Below are 20409 nucleotides of genomic sequence, written 5' to 3'. Positions count from 1 at the left end.
AGACTTAAATGTTGTGAGAGTAAATATAAGCAAAACATTTAGGGGGGAAACATAACTCAGCAAACGTTTAGGTACCTGGTATATATTGTTTAGATAAACAAAGAATATGAACTTTGCTTTTATGAAATGTATAGCTAGAAAATATATTTAAACCTGAAATCCTAACTTGAAAGTAAGTGTCAAAAGAGATGGCACAAAGAGCTGTATGTACTTTCACTTATTAGAGATCCTGCCACATACATAGTGCTGGGTGGTAGGACTAAAGTGCTTATTAAGAAATCAAATGAGGGTCTTGAACTCATTTAGTGTACGTTTTCACTGTGGTGGCAAGGAAGGGGATGCAGGAAGATGGACAATAACTGTGTAAACAAATAAAAGTAATTACAGTCAAGTGCATACAAGACAGTGTTGTGGTTGTAAAGTATATAATATTGCTTAGGACTGTTTTGTGAAACAATTTTATCAGTTAGCCTTTTTTCTTTGTTGCGATATAGGATGAAAGAGAGGGACCTATCAATGCCGAATTATCGGAAAAAGTGGGTTCAAACTTACCTATTCCTCCAGAAGAACATAAATTGAAAGATGACTCTGCTGTGGATGTACAAGTAAGCTATGTTGCTTTGATTTTTGATGATGTGTCTTTTAAAACTACTTTGCAAGATAGAAAACTTCTGTTTGGTCATCATATTGTGAATTTTTATTTTTTCTTTTTGAACTGTTGTGCTGTTGGCCTTAATACTGTTCACCTGCTAAGAGTACTGCTTTTGAGAAAATGCAAAATTGCAGATTTAATAATAAATGTGACCATTTTCTTTGTAGTAAAAGTTTGGGAATAAGTTCTCATTTCTTTTTAGGTTCCATTTTGGCTCACTGTAATGTATTTTTGTCTCTTTAGATTTTTAGATGTCAGGAAATTGTTTTCTAACTTAAAAGGAAGTATTTGTATATAAAACAAAGAATGTTTTTATACCAAACTTTTGTCACTCAGTGTGGAATATGAATTAATTATAGGTTAAAATATGTTTTCCCTTTTCCTTTTATATTACATCATGAATATTATTTTCTATTTTATATGCCAGATTTTATGAAAGATATGAAAAACTAGACAAGAATATAAGCTGACTGGAATGCTGAAGCATCTGGAACCCATTTAATATCAGGAATAGCTGAAGGAACTAGGGATATTTGATCTGGAGGAAGAAAGACTAAGGAAAAACTAAGTATCTCAAGTAGTAACAAAAGCAAACTTCAGCTCAAAATGAGGGAGAATTCTTTTTTTTAAAAATACAGTTAGAGTTATTTTATGACTTAATTGGACTAAGTACAAATAGTGTTTCATTTTATTGGATTCTGGAAGATGTTTGTACAATAGAGTAAGAAAGTGTTCTCTGTTACCCTTCTGGTTATATGACTGTTCCTGAACAGTCCTGCCATTGTTCATTCTCTAGAATTTTTATCATGGTGTAATCATGTTCAAATACTTTGAAGTGCTTACTGCGTCTTATAGACCTGTGTTGTTCAGTATAGTAGCCACTAGCTACACGTGGCTCTTGAGCACTGGAAATGCAACCAGTCCAAATAGAGACTTGTTATAAATACATATTGGATTTTGGAGACTTAATTAAAAAAAAAAAAGTATAAACTATCTCATTGATTTTTTTTTTTTACATTGAATACATATTTTTTTTTTTTTTTTTTTTTTTTTTGGGACAGAGAGAGACAGAGCATGAACGGGGGAGGGACAGAGAGAGAGGGAGACACAGAATCGGAAACAGGCTCCAGGCTCCGAGCCATCAGCCCAGAGCCTGACGCGGGGCTCGAACTCACGGACCGCGAGATCGTGACCTGGCTGAAGTCGGACGCTTAACCGACTGCGCCACCCAGGCGCCCCTACATTGAATACATATTAAAATGATAATGTTAATATTCCTTTTCTCAAGGCCTCCACCATAAAATACAAAATACAATCAGTGTAAATAATTCCCCAAATGATCATATTTTGTATTCTTTGGACTCTATACCGTTTGTTTCCTTTCTGCTCCCATATTGGTCCTCTTTTTCTTTACAGTCCTCTTTCTTCTAGTCTGTAATAGTCCATAGTTTCTGTTTTCTTTGAACTGAGCTTGAGTACCTCTCACTTGATACTTAATAAGCATTAAATGTCTACTGTGTGCTATGGAACATGAAGATCAAGAGAACACAGTTCTTACTCAAGATGTTTATAGTATACTTGAAGAAGAAGAGACATAAATAAGGCAATTGAGGTGTTTGAGGTGCTGTATAGAAGAGAATAGTGGAGGCATAGAGGAAAGGGAAAGGCTAATTCTATTTAGTATTGGTTGTGGGAGAGAATGTGCTGATAGAGGTTTCAAATATGAGTGGTATTAGGTAGATTTCAGATTGTGTTTTGGAGGGGTGAATGGCCCAGAGCATCATTGCTCACTGAAGGAGCAGTGAGAATCATGTATTGCATTGTAATTGTACTTGTGTACTTGTGGGTACATGCTCTGTGTTGTTCTTTATTTATGCACGTTATCTTTTTTTTTAATATGAAATTTATTGTCAAATTGGTTTCCATACAACACCCAGTGCTCATTCCAAAAGGTGCCCTCCTCAGTACCCATCACCCACCCTCCCTTCCCTTCCATCCCCCATCAACCTTCAGTTTGTTCTCAGTTTTTAAGAGTCTCTTATGCTTTGGCTCTCTCCCTCTCTAACCTCTTTTTTTTTTTTTTCTTCCCCTCCCCCATGGACTTCTGTTAAGTTTCTCAGGATCCACATAAGAGTGAAAACATATGGTATCTGTCTTTCTCTGTATGACTTATTTCACTTATATGCACGTTATCTTCTAAACTGCTGTAGGGCAAGAAGTATGTATTGTACTATTTTCATATTTACATATGATTTCTGTGTTGCTGCTAGCATTAATTACAGTAAGAGGGAAATATATGTGGGTCCTGATAGAAAATAGGAAAGAAGGAAGACAGGTTTCTTTGTCCTAGTTTGTGAAATGCCAGGAAAAATGGCTAGAGCTTGTATTTTAATATGAAATGTATTCCTTGGGGGGTAATGTTAGAAGAAAGGATTTTTATAAAAGTACATTCTTGGTACTGTCACTTTTGAGACATAATTTTATAAAATCCCGTGTAGCTAAAGAGATAATTTATTAACCTCCACATTTAATGTAACTTTTTTTTTTTTTAAACAGAATGCAGAGTCAGAAAAGTTAAGTCCATCTGTGATTGAGACACTCCCTCCAGTTGATCTACATGAAGATTCTTCCAGTGTAACTGTGGGCAGTGAAAACATTGAAAATATTTCCAGCTCATCTACCTCAGAGATCACTCCAATCTCAAAGCTTGAGTAAGTTATTACAAAGAAAAAAAGAGACTCTCATTAGATTAATGATGGAAAAATGTCTTTATCACATAAGGCAGCTTGAAATTCAGATTTGAAGTTTAGGCTATGTAGCAGACCTAAGTTATGATGCCTTGTTTTGCATAATAATTTTATTTTAATGTAATGATCTTATGATATAACCAGTGTTTATTCTGCTTCCAAACTCAGTGAAGTAGATCCTAGCTATGAAATCTATATCCCATAAAGTGAGGTTCTACTTGTTTAAGTAACTGCTTATTTGAGTAATCTTCCTTATAATTATCAAAGATTCAAATGTCAGATTATTCACTTCCATCAAGTATTACTGCAGCATTCCATTGGTAGGTCTGTCTTTTTGCGAATAGCTCCCTTGTTCAAACTTGATCGTAAATACTCAGAATTTGTAGATCTAAGGTTTCTTTAATTTAGAAAATCGATTATGTACTCTTCTAGCTCCTTACAGCAACACTACAAAGCACAAATTCCCTTCATACTGCATTAATCATTTCCTATATCAAATGAATTAATATATATTTAAAAATTGGATAGGGTAGTATCTGGTACATAGTAAAAATATGTGTGTCAGTTAATATTATTATCATTACTTTTTTTTTAACTACAAGTAATTTTATTTTTATTTTTTTATTAAAAATATTAAAAATTTTTAAAATGTTTATTTATATAAATAAGGCTCTAGGCTGCGAGCTATCAGGACAGAGCCCATCATGGGGCTCGAATCCACGAGCAGTGAAATTATAACCTGAGCCAAAGTAGGACGCTCAACTGACTGAGCCACCCAGGTTCCCCCCCCCCCCACCAAATTTTTATTACTGTTTATTTACTCTTGAGAGAGAGAGAGGGAGGGAGTGGGGGAGGGGCAGAGAGAGAGAGGGAGATAAAGAATCTGAAGCAGGCTCCAGGTTCTGAGCTGTCAGCACAGAGCCTGACATGGGGCTTGAACTCACAAACTGCGAGATCATGACCTGAGCCAAAGTCGGACTCTTAACAGACTGAGTCACCCAAGTGCCCTATCATAAGTACTTTTAAAAACACTTATTCTTCTCAAGAACTTAGGGGGCTGGGGTGAAGGAGTTTTACTTAAAGATGTTAGAGTTTTCATTTAGGTGTTTATCCTAGGTAAGGAAGAAATAAACAGAAGACAGGCTTAGAAATAATGGACAGTATTTAATAATACTTATTCCAGAAAGAATTTAAGGCTAAATATTATATATATAGACAGTACATCTTATTTTCCCTTTATCCTGAACATGACTGCTTCGTGAATTGGAAGTGAGTAGCAGAACATATTAGGGTATGTGTTTTTTAAGTGAAATTCTAAAAGTGTCTTAAGAACTTCAGTTGAAATGTTAATAGAGATAATAGATTATTTTTTGATACTATAGGCAACAACTAATATTGGTAGAATATACTAACCTGGAAAGGACCCATTAGGAAGATGCAGTTAAAATAAATAATTTTAAAATCTTATTTTTTATGAGACCAAACACTAATGTATGATATTTTGTTTTAAAACTTAGCAGTTAGCTATTTAAAGGCCAAGGGCATTAACAGATCAAGAGTCAGCAGTTGACTTTATGTGATTTGAAATAAGTGAACTCTTGAAAACAGCCTGCCAAACTGTAAAGAATTCTCCTGTCTTAGATTATGTTTTGAAAATCACTGATACCATTTTTAACTTATGCCACATTATGTTCATTGAATTGCCAGATTGTATTTTTTGTTTCTATTTTTAGTGAAATAGAAAAGTCTGGTACTATTCCTATAACCAAGCCGAGTGAAACTGAGCAGTCTGAAACTGATTGCGATGTTGGTGAGGTTCTTGATGCAAATACTCCAGTTGACCAGCCTTCCTTTGTTAGTCCACCTGAAAGGTGGGTGTGAGCCATTGTTTTCCCTTTTATAATTCTGTAATAATAGCAGTGTCATGTTTGAATGGACTTTGGTGTGTACTTAATTCCACTTTATGATTGAGAGAAAGCTAATCCCTTTGTGCTCCTTTCTTGGTTTACTTTGTACATGATAGTTGTAACAGATTAGATTGCATAAACTTGTTATTCAGCTGAAATTTTTTAATATGTCTTTTTGGTTTCAAATAGCCTTGTTGGCCAGCATATAGAAAATGTGTCATCTTCACATGGCAAAGGAAAAATAACAAAATCAGAATTTGAATCAAAGGTTTCAGCAAGTGAGCAGGGTAGTGGTGATCCAAAATCTGCATTGAATGCTTCAGATAATTTAAAAAATGAGGTAGGTATATAACTTGCACTATTTCCTACTTTATTATATGTATTTTTATTTTGTGTTAATCTTGCAATTTGCTAACCATATTTGCCATAAAAACAGGGATTATGTAGTTAATGAGGAATATGGAACTGAGGAGTGAGCTGTGCTTTCTGAGAGCAAGTGGTCTTCAGTATATTGTTCATACATGAAGTTGTTCCAAATGTGAAATGTCTTTGGTATTTTATAATTAAGTGGTTTTCTGCTACCATCAGCTGTTTGATACCAGCTATATAAAGCCCTCATTTAAGCATTTTCTTGGAGAGCTATATAGAAGAAGGTATGATTGTTAAATTCGAGTATCTTCAGTATATAAGCTTAACTCCATATACAGTGTTAAATTTAGGCTCTTCAATGAGAATTATTAAAAAAAAATTGTTTTTAATATTTATTTACTTTTTAAGAGAGAGAGCGAGTGCACGTGCATGTGCATGAGCGGGGGAGGGGTGGAAACAGAGTGCAAGCGGGGAAGAGACAGAGAGGGAGACACAGAATCCGAAGCAGGCTCCAGGCTCTGAGCTGTTAGCACAGAACCTGAGGTGGGGCTTGAATTCACAAACCGTGAGATCATGACCTGAGCCGAAGTTGGACGCTTAACCGATAAAAGGCTGTAATTTTTAACTGTATTAATTACCTCCTAAATAAATTAATATCCTGGAAAAAAGTGTCTCAGCTAGGTACATTTTTATAAATTGTGTTCAAAGTAGGTTTTTATTTAATTTTTAAATTAAATTAGTGGTAATACTTTTCTGCTATATATATTTTTAATAGCCACATACTTTATTAGTCAGTTAGTTTGTTCTGCAAAACACTCCAACACAGAGGTTGTATGGGAACCAATTTGCTAACTCTTCCTTAGTATTTGCAATATATGCAACCGATAAGGATTACTGTCAACTACAAAGACTACCTACAAATCAGTAATGGAGGAGAGGAACAATATATTCAGCAAAGAAAATATCTAAAATAATCAAGAGATTATGGGTATTGTATTTGTGTAATTCTAATACTCTAGTGTATTAGTGTAATTCTAATATACTAGTGTCAGTCCTTAAAAGTTGGCTTTAATATAGTGAGTATTCGTATTAGGGAAAATGTGCCCTATACCATATAGCACATGTGTACTATATGAGACTTGTGCTATTTGGCAGAGTAAGCTGTCTAAATAAATATTGTGCACTTCTCTAGGAACTGTTTGTAAATATGTTATGCATTGTTTTAGGAATACAGAAATAAATAATGGAATGAACATTCTTGCATACATTATTCAGCTTACAGAAAAAAATTACAAATTGAATTTTTGCCTTTCCCCAGTTATATTTCTTCCCTTCAGATAGAACACGTATCTAAAATTCAGTGTGTGTGTGTGTGTGTGTGTGTGTGTGTGTTTAAGAATGTGTTTTTAAACTTTTTCCAAAACTGTATTATTATAAACAATACATACTATTAGTTGGCATATTTTGAAGCAGTATAAAATGGTCTCATTCTTAACTATTATATGACTCAACATTGTTTTTGAGATTTGTCTGTTAATTGTTTTCACTGTTGTATTTCACTACCACAATTTATCTGTTCTTCAGGTTTTTTCTAATTTAGGTTGTTTCTAATTTCTGGATATTATAAACAGTGCTGCCATAAGCATTCCTGCATACTTTCTTAGTCACATGCGCATGTTTTCACTGATACTAATATATAGGAGTGGAATTACTGGCTCATAGAGTAGGCACATCTTCAGTTAATATTGCTAAAATTTTTTTTAAGTTTACTTATTTATTTAAGTAATCTCTACATCCAACGTGGGGCTCTTAACTCATGACTCCGAGATCAAGGGTCACATGCTCTTCCAACTGAGTCAGCCACGTGCCCTCAGTACTGCTAAATTTAGAACTCCCTTCAGCAGTCTAATAGGTGTCTTATGGTTCAACAGACATGCCACACTTGAACCTCCATCAGATTGGTATAATTTATTGTCTCTGGTTTTCATTTGCATTCCTTGATTATCGATTATTTTATATTTTTTCTTTGCTGTATTTATTGTTCCTCTCCTCCATTATTGATTTGTAGGTAGTTTTTATAGTTGGTAGTAATCCTTTATTGGTTGCATATATTGCAAATACTTCTTCCAGCTTATTGTACCATGTAGTTTATGGTTTTGTGATACGTTTAATTTAAAAATTTTAATCCAGCCAAATGTATCAGCCTTTTTTTAATGATTTATTCTTTCTTCATCTTGTTAAATCCTTTTTTATATGAAGATTTTTCTATAGTTTCTTTAAAAAGCTTTGTTTTTCTTTAGATTTTTGTGTGTTTCTTTGTTTTTAAATCCACCTTAAAATTTTTATAAAAGTGGTAATTCCTGTTAAGGAATTTTTAGAAACAACATGCTATATCTAAAATTAGTTAGCTTTCTTTAATGCATATATTATTTTAACTTAGATTTTAAGGTGGATGCATTACAACTATAGTACTTACTAATTTGTATGGTTTATGTAGAAGTAATTGTTTGCTTAGGGTATATTATAAAGTTTTTTACAGCCTAGCTTATATTGCAAACGTGAAGAATATATTTTGTGATGCTTTGGTAAAAGATTTCAATTTTTTCAAGAGAAACTCAACTTTTAAGTAAACCAAACCTTTTCTTTTTACATTTTTGATTTTTTTGAAATACTGTCTATCAAATATAAAATTGGACTTTAATTTCACAAAAACATTTGTATATTCTTTTATGACTTACTGTTTTTTGTGTATTCTTTTGCATTTTTTTTCAGAGTTCTGATTATACAAAACCAGGGGAAATTGACCATACATCTGTAACAAGTCCCAAAGACCCAGAAGATATACCAACATTTGATGAATGGAAGAAGAAAGTTATGGAAGTAGAAAAAGAAAAAAGTATGGAAGCATTGTGATTCCCTTTTTTTTTTTTTTTTTTTGAAGGGGGAGGACTGATTTAAATGTGCATTTCTGTCTACAGTTGGTAAAATAAAGCTTTTGAAAGCCTTTTAAAGGTGAAACTTACCAAGATACTGTTGGTTTCACATATATAATTTACCTATGTATAATTATATAATTTTAATCTTAATTAAAACCCATTCTTGTAAATTACTAAATGAGGATAAAATAAGATAAAGTAGGCAGAGCAGTGGTGTTTATTTCAATTTATAAGGAAATTTGAGGCATGGAAACTTTTGAGTTATGAAGCTTTAAACTGTAAATGGAGTTGGACTAAGATATTACACTTTCTTTTGGCTATTTCAGAGTTAAAAATTCTTAATGTTAGAGATAGAAGGACAACATTCATCCTTAATAAAATATGTATGCACAATATTTTGATTCTCATGGATAAGTTTCATTTTGAGAGTAGACATAAATCAAGTAATGTGGATTTTTGTAATTTGTTTTTTAGAAATATTTTAAAGTATTAAAGCAGTTTGAATTGCTTAATGGGTTTTGAAAATATTCTCTTAAGCATTAAAACCTGGTCTTCACTAGACAGCAACTTACTGCTTTTGTGATCATTGTTTCCTGGGAGTATTTTTAATCATAATCATCATATATATATGTTTATAATAAGGTTTGTCTGCAGGTCAGTCAATGCATCCATCTTCTAATGGAGGTCTACATGCGACAAAAAAAGTCCAGAAAAATCGAAATAATTATGCCTCAGTAGAATGTGGTGCCAAAATTTTGGCAGCTAATCCAGAAGCCAAGGTACTTAACTATAAATTTCTTATATATGTATATATAAGAAACTACTAACTTGATTAAATAAAGGCAACTGTTTGCTCAGAAATATCTATCTATATCTATATTATTTTGCTGAGAACTATATTTTAACATGAGCTATTTTTCTGATTCACTAATAAATGCAGGATTATGCTTTTAGAGACATTTTCTTGTATGAATTCTTCTGTTGGTTGATACATTGTACTTTTTTTTTCTTTCAAAGACTTTATTTTCTTAGAGCAGTTATAGATTCACAGCAAAATGGAAAGAACGGTAGAGATTTCTCATATACCCCTTACACCCACACATGTTTAGTCTCCTCCATTATCAACATACCTCCCACCAGAGTGAAACATTTGCTACAGTTGATTAACTTACACTGACACATTATTATCAGCTGAAGTCCATAGTTTACCTTAGAGTTCATCTTACCATATGGTTTTTGGGTTTGGGCAAATGTGTAATGACATGTACCCACCATTATAGTATCATGTAGGGTACTTTTACTGCCCTAAAAATCCTCTGTGCTCCACCTATCATTCCTCCTCCCCTTGACTCCTGGCAACCACCAGTCTGTTTAGTATCTTCATAGTTTTGTCTTTTCCAGAATGTCACATAGTTGGAATCATACCATATGTAACCTTTTCAGATTGACTTCACATTTTTAGCACTGAATAATATTCTGTTGTCTGGATGTGCCACAGTTTCTGTTCATCTACTGAAGGGCATTCATCTTATTTTTAACTTTTAAACCTGTTTGAGATTTTAAAAAGGAAATAGCTAATAGAAAATCATTTTTCCTTTATGGTAACAGACATTTAATATTAAACATTTTGTCATAAGGCTAACTTAACACTTACAGACATAACTGGTAAACTTCAGCCATTTTTATGCCTTCTTCTCAAATGAATGTTTTAGAGTCTTAGTATTTGAAGATCTAAAAATGTAGAAATCCTAGAAGTCTTTAGAGTTGAAATAAATATTTTTCCATAAGTAATTTATTCCCTTCCCCCCTTTTAAAACAGAGCACATCTGCTATTCTTATAGAAAATATGGATCTTTATATGTTGAATCCTTGCAGCACTAAAATTTGGTAAGTAATATAAAATTTAATAAATTATGTACTTTAATCTATGTATGTACATATATTATGGTAAGCTTTTATTTAGGATTAATTTGTTCATGTAGTCACTTAAAAAGCATTTATGATTGACAGGTGCTGGTAGTATAATTACATTAGGTCCTGGGATACAGAATTGAAGATAAAATGCCTTTCCTTTTAAGGTCACACCCACACACAAAAATAAGTCTAGTTAAACAATTATGAAATAGTGTAAGAAGTATTGCTGAAAGATTATTGTAGGAACAGAGATGATATATACCTGTGAGAGAGGATGAGAGGGTTTCCTAGAAGAGGTAATTCCTGAGCTGAATCTTGAAGGATTCATAAGAAGTCACAAATGAGGAAGGCAAAGGCATTCAGGAACTGTAAGAATAAGGAGACATGCTAAAAGGAGCATATTTCTTTTTTCTTCTTCTTCTTCTTCTTCTTCTTCTTTTTTTTTTTTTTTTTTTTTTTGAGAGAGAGCACAAGTGTGTGTGAGGGGCAGAGGGAGAGAGAGAGAATCTTAAGCAGGCTTCACGCTGACTGTAGAGCCCAACACGGGTCTTGATCCCACGACCCTGGCCGGGATCATGACCTGAGATAACATCAACAGTCGGACGCTCAACCGAGACACCCAGGAGCCCCTTAGCTTAAAATTTTTTGAAGTTTATTAAAGACCACAGAGGTCAGTGTTTGTTTTAAGTAAGGAAGTAACGTGAGATCAGTGGTGTCTTAAGAAGGCTTGTCCTCAAAGGATGGCCTACAGCAGAATGCAGTTGGGAGCATGGAAACCAGTTAGGAACCTGCTTTAATTAAGGCATTGGCAGTTTAGATACAGAAGAGAGGGGGATATGAAAAATATAGCAGATAAAATTGGCAGCTCCTGGTTAGTAACTGGATGTGGAGAGAGTTATCTCGGAAATCTCCCAGGATTTTGACTACTACTTGGTTCTATAATTCTGCTGTTAACTAAGAACATAGGCAAAGGAACAGATTTATGGGGGGAAATAAGGTGTGCTCTACCAATAGTTTCATTAGATTTTTTTATTTAATTGCTCAAAAGCAGCTGTTCAAAAAAGAATTGAGTAAATCACCATCATACTGATTTACTAAAAATATATTCTTTTTTTTCTTATTTTAAGGAAAAACTCTTTAAACTTTAAAGAGAGTGCTTATTTTCTACTCTCGGCCTTTGGTCCTTTTGGTACATTTAGGTTCATTTTGAAAATGAACACCAGATTATTAAAGTGTTTTAAGGGATAATTTTAAAAGCTCATTTTTCCTTATGTCATATATTAAATTTGAGGAAATGATTGTCTGCAATTGTAATTAAAATGTTATTTGGGGGTTTTGTTTTTATTTGTAAGAGCCTCTGTAGTCAGTAACAGACAGCTTAAGTGTTTATACTCCAAAATTTTGAATTTCAAGCAAAGACATGTTGGGATGAAGTTGTATGAAGTAGTCATAGCTACCCATTTGTATTTTAATGTTTCTGCCAAACAGCATGTATTGAGGTATATGTGTTTATTGCATATTTTGTGTTTGCTCATTCACGTATGTGTCTTTTCATGTAACTTTAGAACACCTTTAACTGATTTCACCTGATTGTAAGTAGGTTACTCCTCCTAAGGTATATTAAGACCACACAGTCTCACTGTAGTTTTAGAAGTCTTAATATCTGGTAGAATAAGCTTATACCTCCATTTATAGAGGTTATACCTTACTATTCTTGTCTCTTTTTTTTTTATTTTAAAATTTAGAGTCATCTTCTTGAGTTCTGTGAAAAATGCTGGCATTTTTATTGGTTGTATCAAATCTATAGATGAATTAAAGGATAATTGACATTCTAGGATTTTGAGTCTTTATTCATTTGTTCATTCGATTACTGAGCATGTTAGGTTGAACATGTTAAGTGATGCTGCTGGTGCTGGAATAACATTGTTTCACAAAATAGACTGAGATCTCTGCCGTTGTGGAGTTTTTATCCAGAAAGATGTCAGTCCCTGATCACCAGTGAGATTGAGCATATTTTCATGTACCCGTTTTTCCTCTCCTCTGAAATGCTTATTTTATCCTATGTTTTCTATTGATAAGCTTTGTTTTTTTAACTGGTTAGTAGAAGTCTAATTTAGCAGTTGTTTATCTTAGAAAATGGATACAATGTAACATTTTATCTTAGCTCTGGATGGAACATATAAATTATATATGTTGCACATATTTTCTCTAGTTTGTGAATTATCCTTTCAGTTTCTCATCATTGTCTTTTGATGAATAGAAACTATTAATTTTAATGTAGTTGTACTTACCTGTCATACAATTTTGGATTTGTTATATGTCAGATTTCTTTGGCATAAAAAAAAAAGAAAACTCAAATTTTAAAATTCTACAAAATATTTGCCTTTCACATTTAGGTTTTTAATCCCAGTTGGATTTTTTTTAATATAGTATGGAGAAGGGACTCATTCTTCCCTCACCATTTTGCTCTTTAGATAATTGTTTCTTCTGTAGTTCACACTTTCCCCTCTGATTTACAATGTAACTTTATCACAAAGTTTCCTTCTAAGCATGGGTTTGTTTCTCTATTCCCTGTTCTGTTCTTTTGGCCAGTTTATCGATGCCTGTAGCAACACCACACTTCCTTTTGCTTTATGGATCTCAGTACCTGGTAGAGTAAGTTTTTGCCTCATATTCTTCAGGACTGACTTGGCTATTCTTCTGCTCTGCTTTTGCCTATAAATCTTGGACTTATCCTGTTGAGTTCCCCAAATGTCATGTCAAATTTTGTTTGGAATTTTATTGAATCTTTAGATGACTCAGATTTTGAGTTTTCTTATCCATAAATAGGACGTATTTTTCATTGTCTCTTAATGTCTTTCAGTAAGATTGTTTTTTAAAATTTTCATGGTTGTATATCTTTTATTAAGTTCATTTCTGGGAAGCTATTTTTTGTTGCTATTGTAAATATATCTTAAAAATTGTATTTTGTTGTGTATAGATGTCCAGTTTTTTATATGTGGATCTTACACCCAGCTACCTTTTTATATTCTGTTTTTTTAATAATATGTGGATTATTCTTTAGGATTTCTGTATAGAAAATTGTAGCTTCTCTGCAAATTTTTCTTCTTTAAAATTTTTTTAATCCTTTTCATTGTATTTTACTTTCTTTTTGTCATCTCATGCTGGCAAGTTCCTTGAGAAAATTGTGAATAGAAAGATAGTAGGCAGTATCCTCTTACTCCTTATTTTGAAGGCATTGCATCTAACCTTGTACCATTGGATATATTATACGTTTGGAACTCAACTATAAACTCATCTGGGCCTATGGGAAGATACTAATTTTCTTTCAAGCATGTGATTTGAAAACTAAGTAATACATTCACATGGTTCAAACCCAAAAAGGATAAAGGAGTTACAATGAGAAATATCCTTCCAATCTCTGTCATCCATCTTCTTATTCAATGTTAAATTTTTAGATATCTTTTCAGTTTCTTTATGCAAATATAGACAAATATATACAAATATAGATTTTTATACATCTTTTCACAGAACATAGTATATTATGCACACTATTTTTCACCTTGAGTTAAGTTTTAACTTAGTATCTGGTCATCTTTCAATTTTGTTCATAGAAAACGTTTTCATTCTTTTTGATAGCTGTATAAAATTTCATTATATGGTTGTACCATGACTTAACTAGTCTTCTGATGTTGGATATATGGGTTGTTTATAATCTTTTGCCATTGCAGTGTTACTGTAAATAAACTTGTGCATGTACAATTTTGTACTGGTGTGAGTAGATGGCATGTAGTTTAAATGTTTACATTTAAAACAAATAGTTATATGACTAGGTTTTCTATTTATTCTTAAATTAGTTTTGGTAAATTATACTTTTCTAGGAATTGGTTTAATACATTTTTAAAGTTTTTATAATAAAGTTATTTGTAGTATACTGCTTTAAAATTTTTTTTAAATCCTAATATTTTAATTTATGCCTCCTATTTAATCCCCACAGTCTACTTTTACTTCTATCTTATCTTTTTATTTTTTCCTATTTTATGGATTTCTGTTTGAAACTTTATTATTTTATATTTTCTTTAAGTTTAATCTATTGAACTAAATTCTTTTGAGATATACACATTTAAGTTTATAAACTTCCTTCTTAATTATATCAACTAAATCTTGATACATGGTGTTTTATCACACTGCTTTTGTGTTTAGATGTCTGATCTTTTTTTTTTTTTAATTTTTCTTTTTTAGATCTCAGATCTTTTAAAATTCCTGACCTATAAATAATTAAAAGAAGCATGTTGAAATTAGATTTGTCAACTTTTATATGTAGTTCTGTTAATTTGCGCAGAATATTCTCTGCTTCTAAGAAAACATAAAAGATGAGGCAGAAAAATGAAAAAGCATTTTAAAATCAACTGAGGAATACTTACAACCTATTTACATTTTATGTATCATGTGGCTATTTATTAGGTGCATACACATGTTAGAATTGTTAAATCTTCTTGGTGAATTTACTTTTTTTTTTTTTTTTAACATTTATTTATTTTTGAAGGAGAGAAAGAGCCTGAGTGGGGGAGGAGACGAGAGAGAGGGAGACACAGAATCTGTAGCAGGCTCCAGTCCCTGAGCCGTCAGCACGGAGCCTGATGAGGGGCTCGAACTCACAAACTCACAAACTCACAAACTCACAAACATGTGAGATCATGACCTGAGCTGAAGTCGGATGCTTACCTGGCTGAGCCACTTAGGCACCCCTTTTAAAACTTTTTTTTTTTTATTGTTTATTTATTTTTGAAGAAGAGAAAAGACAGAGCGTGAGTGGGGGAGGAGCAGAGAGAGAGAGAGGGGGAGACACAGAATCCAAAGCAGTGAATTTACTTTTTATACCTGGTAATATATTTGTTTGAAAGCTTATTTTTTCTGATATTAATATATAGCTCATGTCTTCTTAGAAGTGGAGAACATTGTATATAAAAGAAAGAAGTGGGGAGAATTAACTTTTTATTTTCTTCTTAATACTCTTTCAGAGTATTGTCATTGTAAATAACAAGTAAAGTCTCAGTTTGATTTTCTTCAGTTCCCTCTCCCAAGGTTGTTTTGGTGGTATGGGAAATGTTTAGGCTTTGGAAGCAGGTGGATTTGGATTTTGACTTTTAGCTTCACTGCTTGTTGGCTGCATGACTGTTAGGGCTTTTGATTCTGCTGCTTTAACAGAGACCGTGGAACTGTGGTTTAAATAAGAGATTTAATTTTCTTTGATGTAAAAGCTCAAGCTGGTAGGTAGTGCAGGAGTGTAAAAGAACAATGGAAGGACCCACACACCTTCTGTCATGTTCCTTTTCCTCCCCTGCAGGTGTTGACCCTGCCTGGGTTGCTGAAATGATTTATTCCTCCCACATTCTCATTACAGCCTGTAAGGCAGTAGAAAGCAATCGGAGAAGTAGCAGCACCCGTTTAAAGGCTTGACCTGAAAATTGCCCTTGACACTTCTGCTCACAGCCCATCCTCCACAACTAAGCAGTATGGCCAAGACTGAGAAATACAGTGGCCATAAGAGCTCAGCTACATCTTGGAGGAGAGGTTTCTTATTAAAAGATAGAAGAGAAGAATGTGAAGTAACCAATTAGTGTTTATTGAATTGTTTTATAAAATGGAGATGATATTCTTTGCAGTGTGGTTGTAAGAATTAAAGGATGGTTGTAAATCATCTAACATAGTATCTGACCCAGAGTAAGCATTTAGCAAGTTAGTTTGCTTCTCTTCATGAGCTTTTCTCTAAAACCTGATTGCTTTTGCCATCTCTTAGAACTTGGCTGTGTTGCTCTGTCATAAATTAAACACAATATGTTAATTTTAATGTTTTTGATTTATTTCACTGTCAATATATATAATAACATTTGGTATAGTTATTACATTATAGTAATATAGTAATTATAGTATAGTAATTAGTATTGATTAGAGTGTAGATGTCATGAGTATTTCTCTTCCCCAAATGCCATACTGTATGCAGTTTTATTTTACACACATGACACCATACTTTTAATTTTTCCTAAGAAGCAGTATTTTATGGCATTCTTCCATGTTTATAAGTACAGGTCACTAGCATCATTTTTAAAGAATAGTTTTATTGAGATGTAATTGACATAAAAATATATATACACATGTAAAATAAACTGCAACATGTCAAAATATGCAATATGATAATTTTTGACATTTATACATCTGTGAAATTATCACCACAATAAAGATAATGCACATATCCACCTTCCTAAAAAGGTTTCTCATGCTCCTTTGTAACTTTTCCTTCCTAAACCCTGCCCCCACAATAATTAAAGATCAGTTTTCTATCACTATAGTTTACATTTCCTAGATTTTTATATAAATGGTATGTATAGTTTCTAGTATCATTTTTTTTTTTAACGTTTATTTATTTTTGAGACAGAGAGAGAGAGAGCATGAACAGGGGAGGGTCAGAGAAAGAGGGAGACACAGAATCCGAAACAGGCTCCAGGCTCTGAGCTATCAGCACAGAGCCTGACGCGGGGCTCGAACCCACAGACCACGAGATCATGACCTGAGCCGAAGTCGGATGCTCAATTGACTGAGCCACCCAGGCGCCCCTCTAGTATCATTTTTAATGCCTGTTGGTATCTGATTGTTTGGGTGGACCATACTTGAATCCTCTATGCTAAACATCTAGGTTGACTTTTTACCCTTGTTTTTATAAACTGTGCCTTTACGTTACACTGTATATACGTACAGGGGTGAATGTTTGGATGTATGTGTCCTTAGGATAGGTTTCTAAAAGTGTATTGCTAGATCAAAGGCTGTGTTACCCTTTGAAGCCACGTATATGCCAAACTGCCATCTAGACTAGTCAGTTGACACTATTACTAACTGTCCTTTGTGAAGTCATTCCTTCTCCAAGAATGTGCTTTGTCATTGAAATATTGTTATCAATATCTTGTGTTATTTATAGTCAATATAAATATCTTGTGTTATTTATAGTTACCCCCCCCCCAACTAATGATATGCTAGAGAAATAATGAGTAACTTAGTGAAAGTCTATTTTATGCAAACTCTTTATGTTTCATATGAACTGTTATTTTGGTTGGTTTATCTCAATAATTGTCTTGTGTTCTTTTTAAAGGTTTGTTATTGAACTTTGTGAACCAATTCAAGTAAAACAGTTTGATATTGCAAATTATGAATTGTTTTCTTCTACTCCGAAAGACTTTCTGGTTTCTATCAGTGACAGGTAAATTCTAAAGCTGCCTTCTACAGAGTTTATGTTAGATCTCCAGAATAAAAATTTTTAAATGAGTCACTTTTTAAAAAACTTTAATTTTATTTATTTTAATGTATCAGTTTGTAAGAACAATAATACTACTACCGTAGTATTAGGCACTTGTGAATCAGGTTACTTTCATTAACTCATATAGTTTTTATAATCATCCTATGATCTTATTTATAATCATCCTATGATCTTATTCCTTTATAAGATGAGGTTAAGTAGTTTGCCTAGGTCAGGTGACTTATTCCAACCTAGATGTGTATGACTTCAAGGTCCTTTTTTTTTTTTTTTAATTTATTTATTTTGAGTGAGAGAGAAAGAGAGAGAGAGTGAGCATGAGAGGCGGAGGGGCAGAGAGAGAGAGAGTGAGTGAGTGAGTCCCTAGCAGGCTCCACTGTCACAGTGCAGAGCCAAACAAGGGGCTCGAACCCAGGAACCTTGAAATTATGACCTGAGCTGAAATCAAGAGTCAGATGCTTAACCAACTGAGCCACCATGTGCCCCCAGAGCCCTTATTTTTAATTTTAACCTGTTGCTGCCAAACATTTCTTTAAAAAGTTATTAAAAACATTCATGAGTGCTTCATTTTTTATCATGAAATGTATTTTTGTTAAAGTATATTTTAAAAACTTTGTGTTGTGTGTGTGATTATAAAAGAATAAACATGTATTATAAGGAATTTGGTAAAGAACCACAATCCAATCAACCAGAGATTACTTATTAGCATTTTAATTTATTCTTTCCAGTCTTTTCTATATATTTATATATTTACTAATTGTATTAAAAAATGAGTTTTTACTGCTTACATCCTGATAAATATCCTTGTCTTTTAAAGACACCATTTAAAGTTCTTGATTGATTGATTGATTGATTAAGGTATAATTAACATACAATGTTGTATTAGTTTCAGGTGTGCAACATATTGATTCAATAATTCTATACATTAAATATACCATTTTTCACGAATAGTTTAAATTTTCCCCCCACTAGGGGTATTTATTAATTCCATAAATACTTTGAGTGTCCCCAATGTGACATGTAGAATGCTATTCATTTAAACATTCTTCTGTAGTTGATCATTAGTGGTTTTATTTTCCATGCTGTTTCTTCTCCCATCTCACACTCAGCACTGCATATATACAGTTATTGAAGTTAATTCTCAAGACCTTTTGAATTCCAACCATTTTCCATATAATAACCTTGCTCTGATCCCTTCTTTTTCTCTAAGCTGTAATTTTAAGAGCATTCATTACTTGGAGGGATTTTTAAAATGCTGTAATAATAAAAAATAATACCTGTAGGCTTTTATGTTAGATTTCCTTTTAAAGAGGGGGAACAGCTATGTAAGATCTGTGAAATTCCAATCTAATGGTAAAGGATTTTTTCTGATTCCCTTTCCACCAGTACTTTTACTTAGACTTTATATCATCACATACGTTTCAGTACATGAAGAGTAGAACCTCCTTCTTCCAAAATAATCTCTTGGTTACTCTTTATTTTAAAATCTCCATTGTACTTGGATAGAAGCCCAACAAACAGTTTTGGTTCTACCTTGTCTTCTCCTTTTCTTGCTTTCTGTTTGATAATGGTGTGATTTTCAAGATACTCTTCCCTTGTAAAGAGGAATCTGTCAGAGTTTAGTTGGAAAAGGAAATGTATTTATTCAACCCAATATTTTACTCATATTTAAACTATGTTAAGTGAGATGTTCACCCAGAGAGGGGACAAAAAGCCAAACAGGATGTATTTTGAAGATGTGATGGAACTCTCAATATGTGGTTTATGATTTTTTTTTAAAAAATGTTTCTATTTCCTAGATATCCCACAAATAAGTGGATTAAGCTGGGTACTTTCCATGGAAGAGATGAGAGGAATGTCCAGAGTTTCCCTTTGGATGAACAGATGTATGCAAAATATGTGAAGGTAAAGTTTATACATACAGGACTATGTTTTTTAATGAAAACATACCTATTATTTATACTTCTTTGTTCCTCACCCCACCTTTTTAGAAATCATAAAACTTAAGAGGAAATTTAATGCAATATTCTTTTTGATAAAATTCTTACATGGATGTTATTTTATGAGACAAATATTAATACATTCCCTTTTGTATACCTGGAAACTTAGGCCAATTTTTTGATATTTGCAGCTTTGATGAAATTTAAAATTGTATCAATATTTTTTTTGAGTCTTTATGTAAAATGTCATCTTCATATTATCATATCTTTATTTTTGAGAGTGTGTGTGTGAGAGAGAGAGGGAGATACAGAATCCAAAGTAGGCTCCAGGCTCTGAGCTGTCCACACAGAGCCTGATGTGGGGCTTGAACTCACGAACTGTGAGATCATGACCTGAGCCGAAGTTGGACGCTTAACCAGGCACCCTATAGTATCATATCTTTATTTCAAAGCCCAGATTGTTAGTCACTGAAGTCTTTAAGCAGGTCTGATTTTCTTTTTTAGAATCTGATTCTTAGATTATTTTAATTTTAATATTATAACTTTTGCCTTTTCTATTGTATATTCAAGTGAACTATTCTGTGTCCAAATGTCAATTTTAAATAAACTTTTAAAAACACTTATATTCAGTATTCCTG

General features: G+C 32.9%; 1 protein-coding gene across 4 annotated transcripts in view; it reads left to right on the top strand.

Annotated features, from left to right (window-relative positions):
- The window catches only part of SUCO (SUN domain containing ossification factor), a 90575-nt gene that overhangs the window by 29959 nt on the left and 40207 nt on the right, over positions 1–20409 (top strand). For 3 of the 4 annotated variants that reach the window (XR_008424666.1, XR_008424667.1, XM_053909277.1), the window contains exons 3-11: positions 495–605; positions 3209–3363; positions 5133–5270; positions 5496–5646; positions 8448–8571; positions 9254–9390; positions 10431–10498; positions 17670–17777; positions 19631–19736. Coding sequence is in view for 2 of the 4 variants with exons in the window: in XM_053909277.1 (XP_053765252.1) it covers positions 495–605; positions 3209–3363; positions 5133–5270; positions 5496–5646; positions 8448–8571; positions 9254–9390; positions 10431–10498; positions 17670–17777; positions 19631–19736 (1098 nt within the window). In the remaining 2 variants the exon portion in view is untranslated. The remainder of the gene's footprint in view (positions 1–494; positions 606–3208; positions 3364–5132; positions 5271–5495; positions 5647–8447; positions 8572–9253; positions 9391–10430; positions 10499–17669; positions 17778–19630; positions 19737–20409) is intronic. The other variant, XM_019425047.2, reaches the window with a different exon arrangement.

The sequence above is a fragment of the Panthera pardus genome, unplaced genomic scaffold (assembly GCF_024362965.1).
Source record: "Panthera pardus isolate Hobbes unplaced genomic scaffold, ASM2436296v1 HiC_scaffold_21, whole genome shotgun sequence".
NCBI lineage: Eukaryota > Metazoa > Chordata > Mammalia > Carnivora > Felidae > Panthera > Panthera pardus.
The sequence above is the reverse complement of the archived record's forward strand: the minus strand, read 5'-3'. Positions and strand labels throughout refer to the sequence as shown.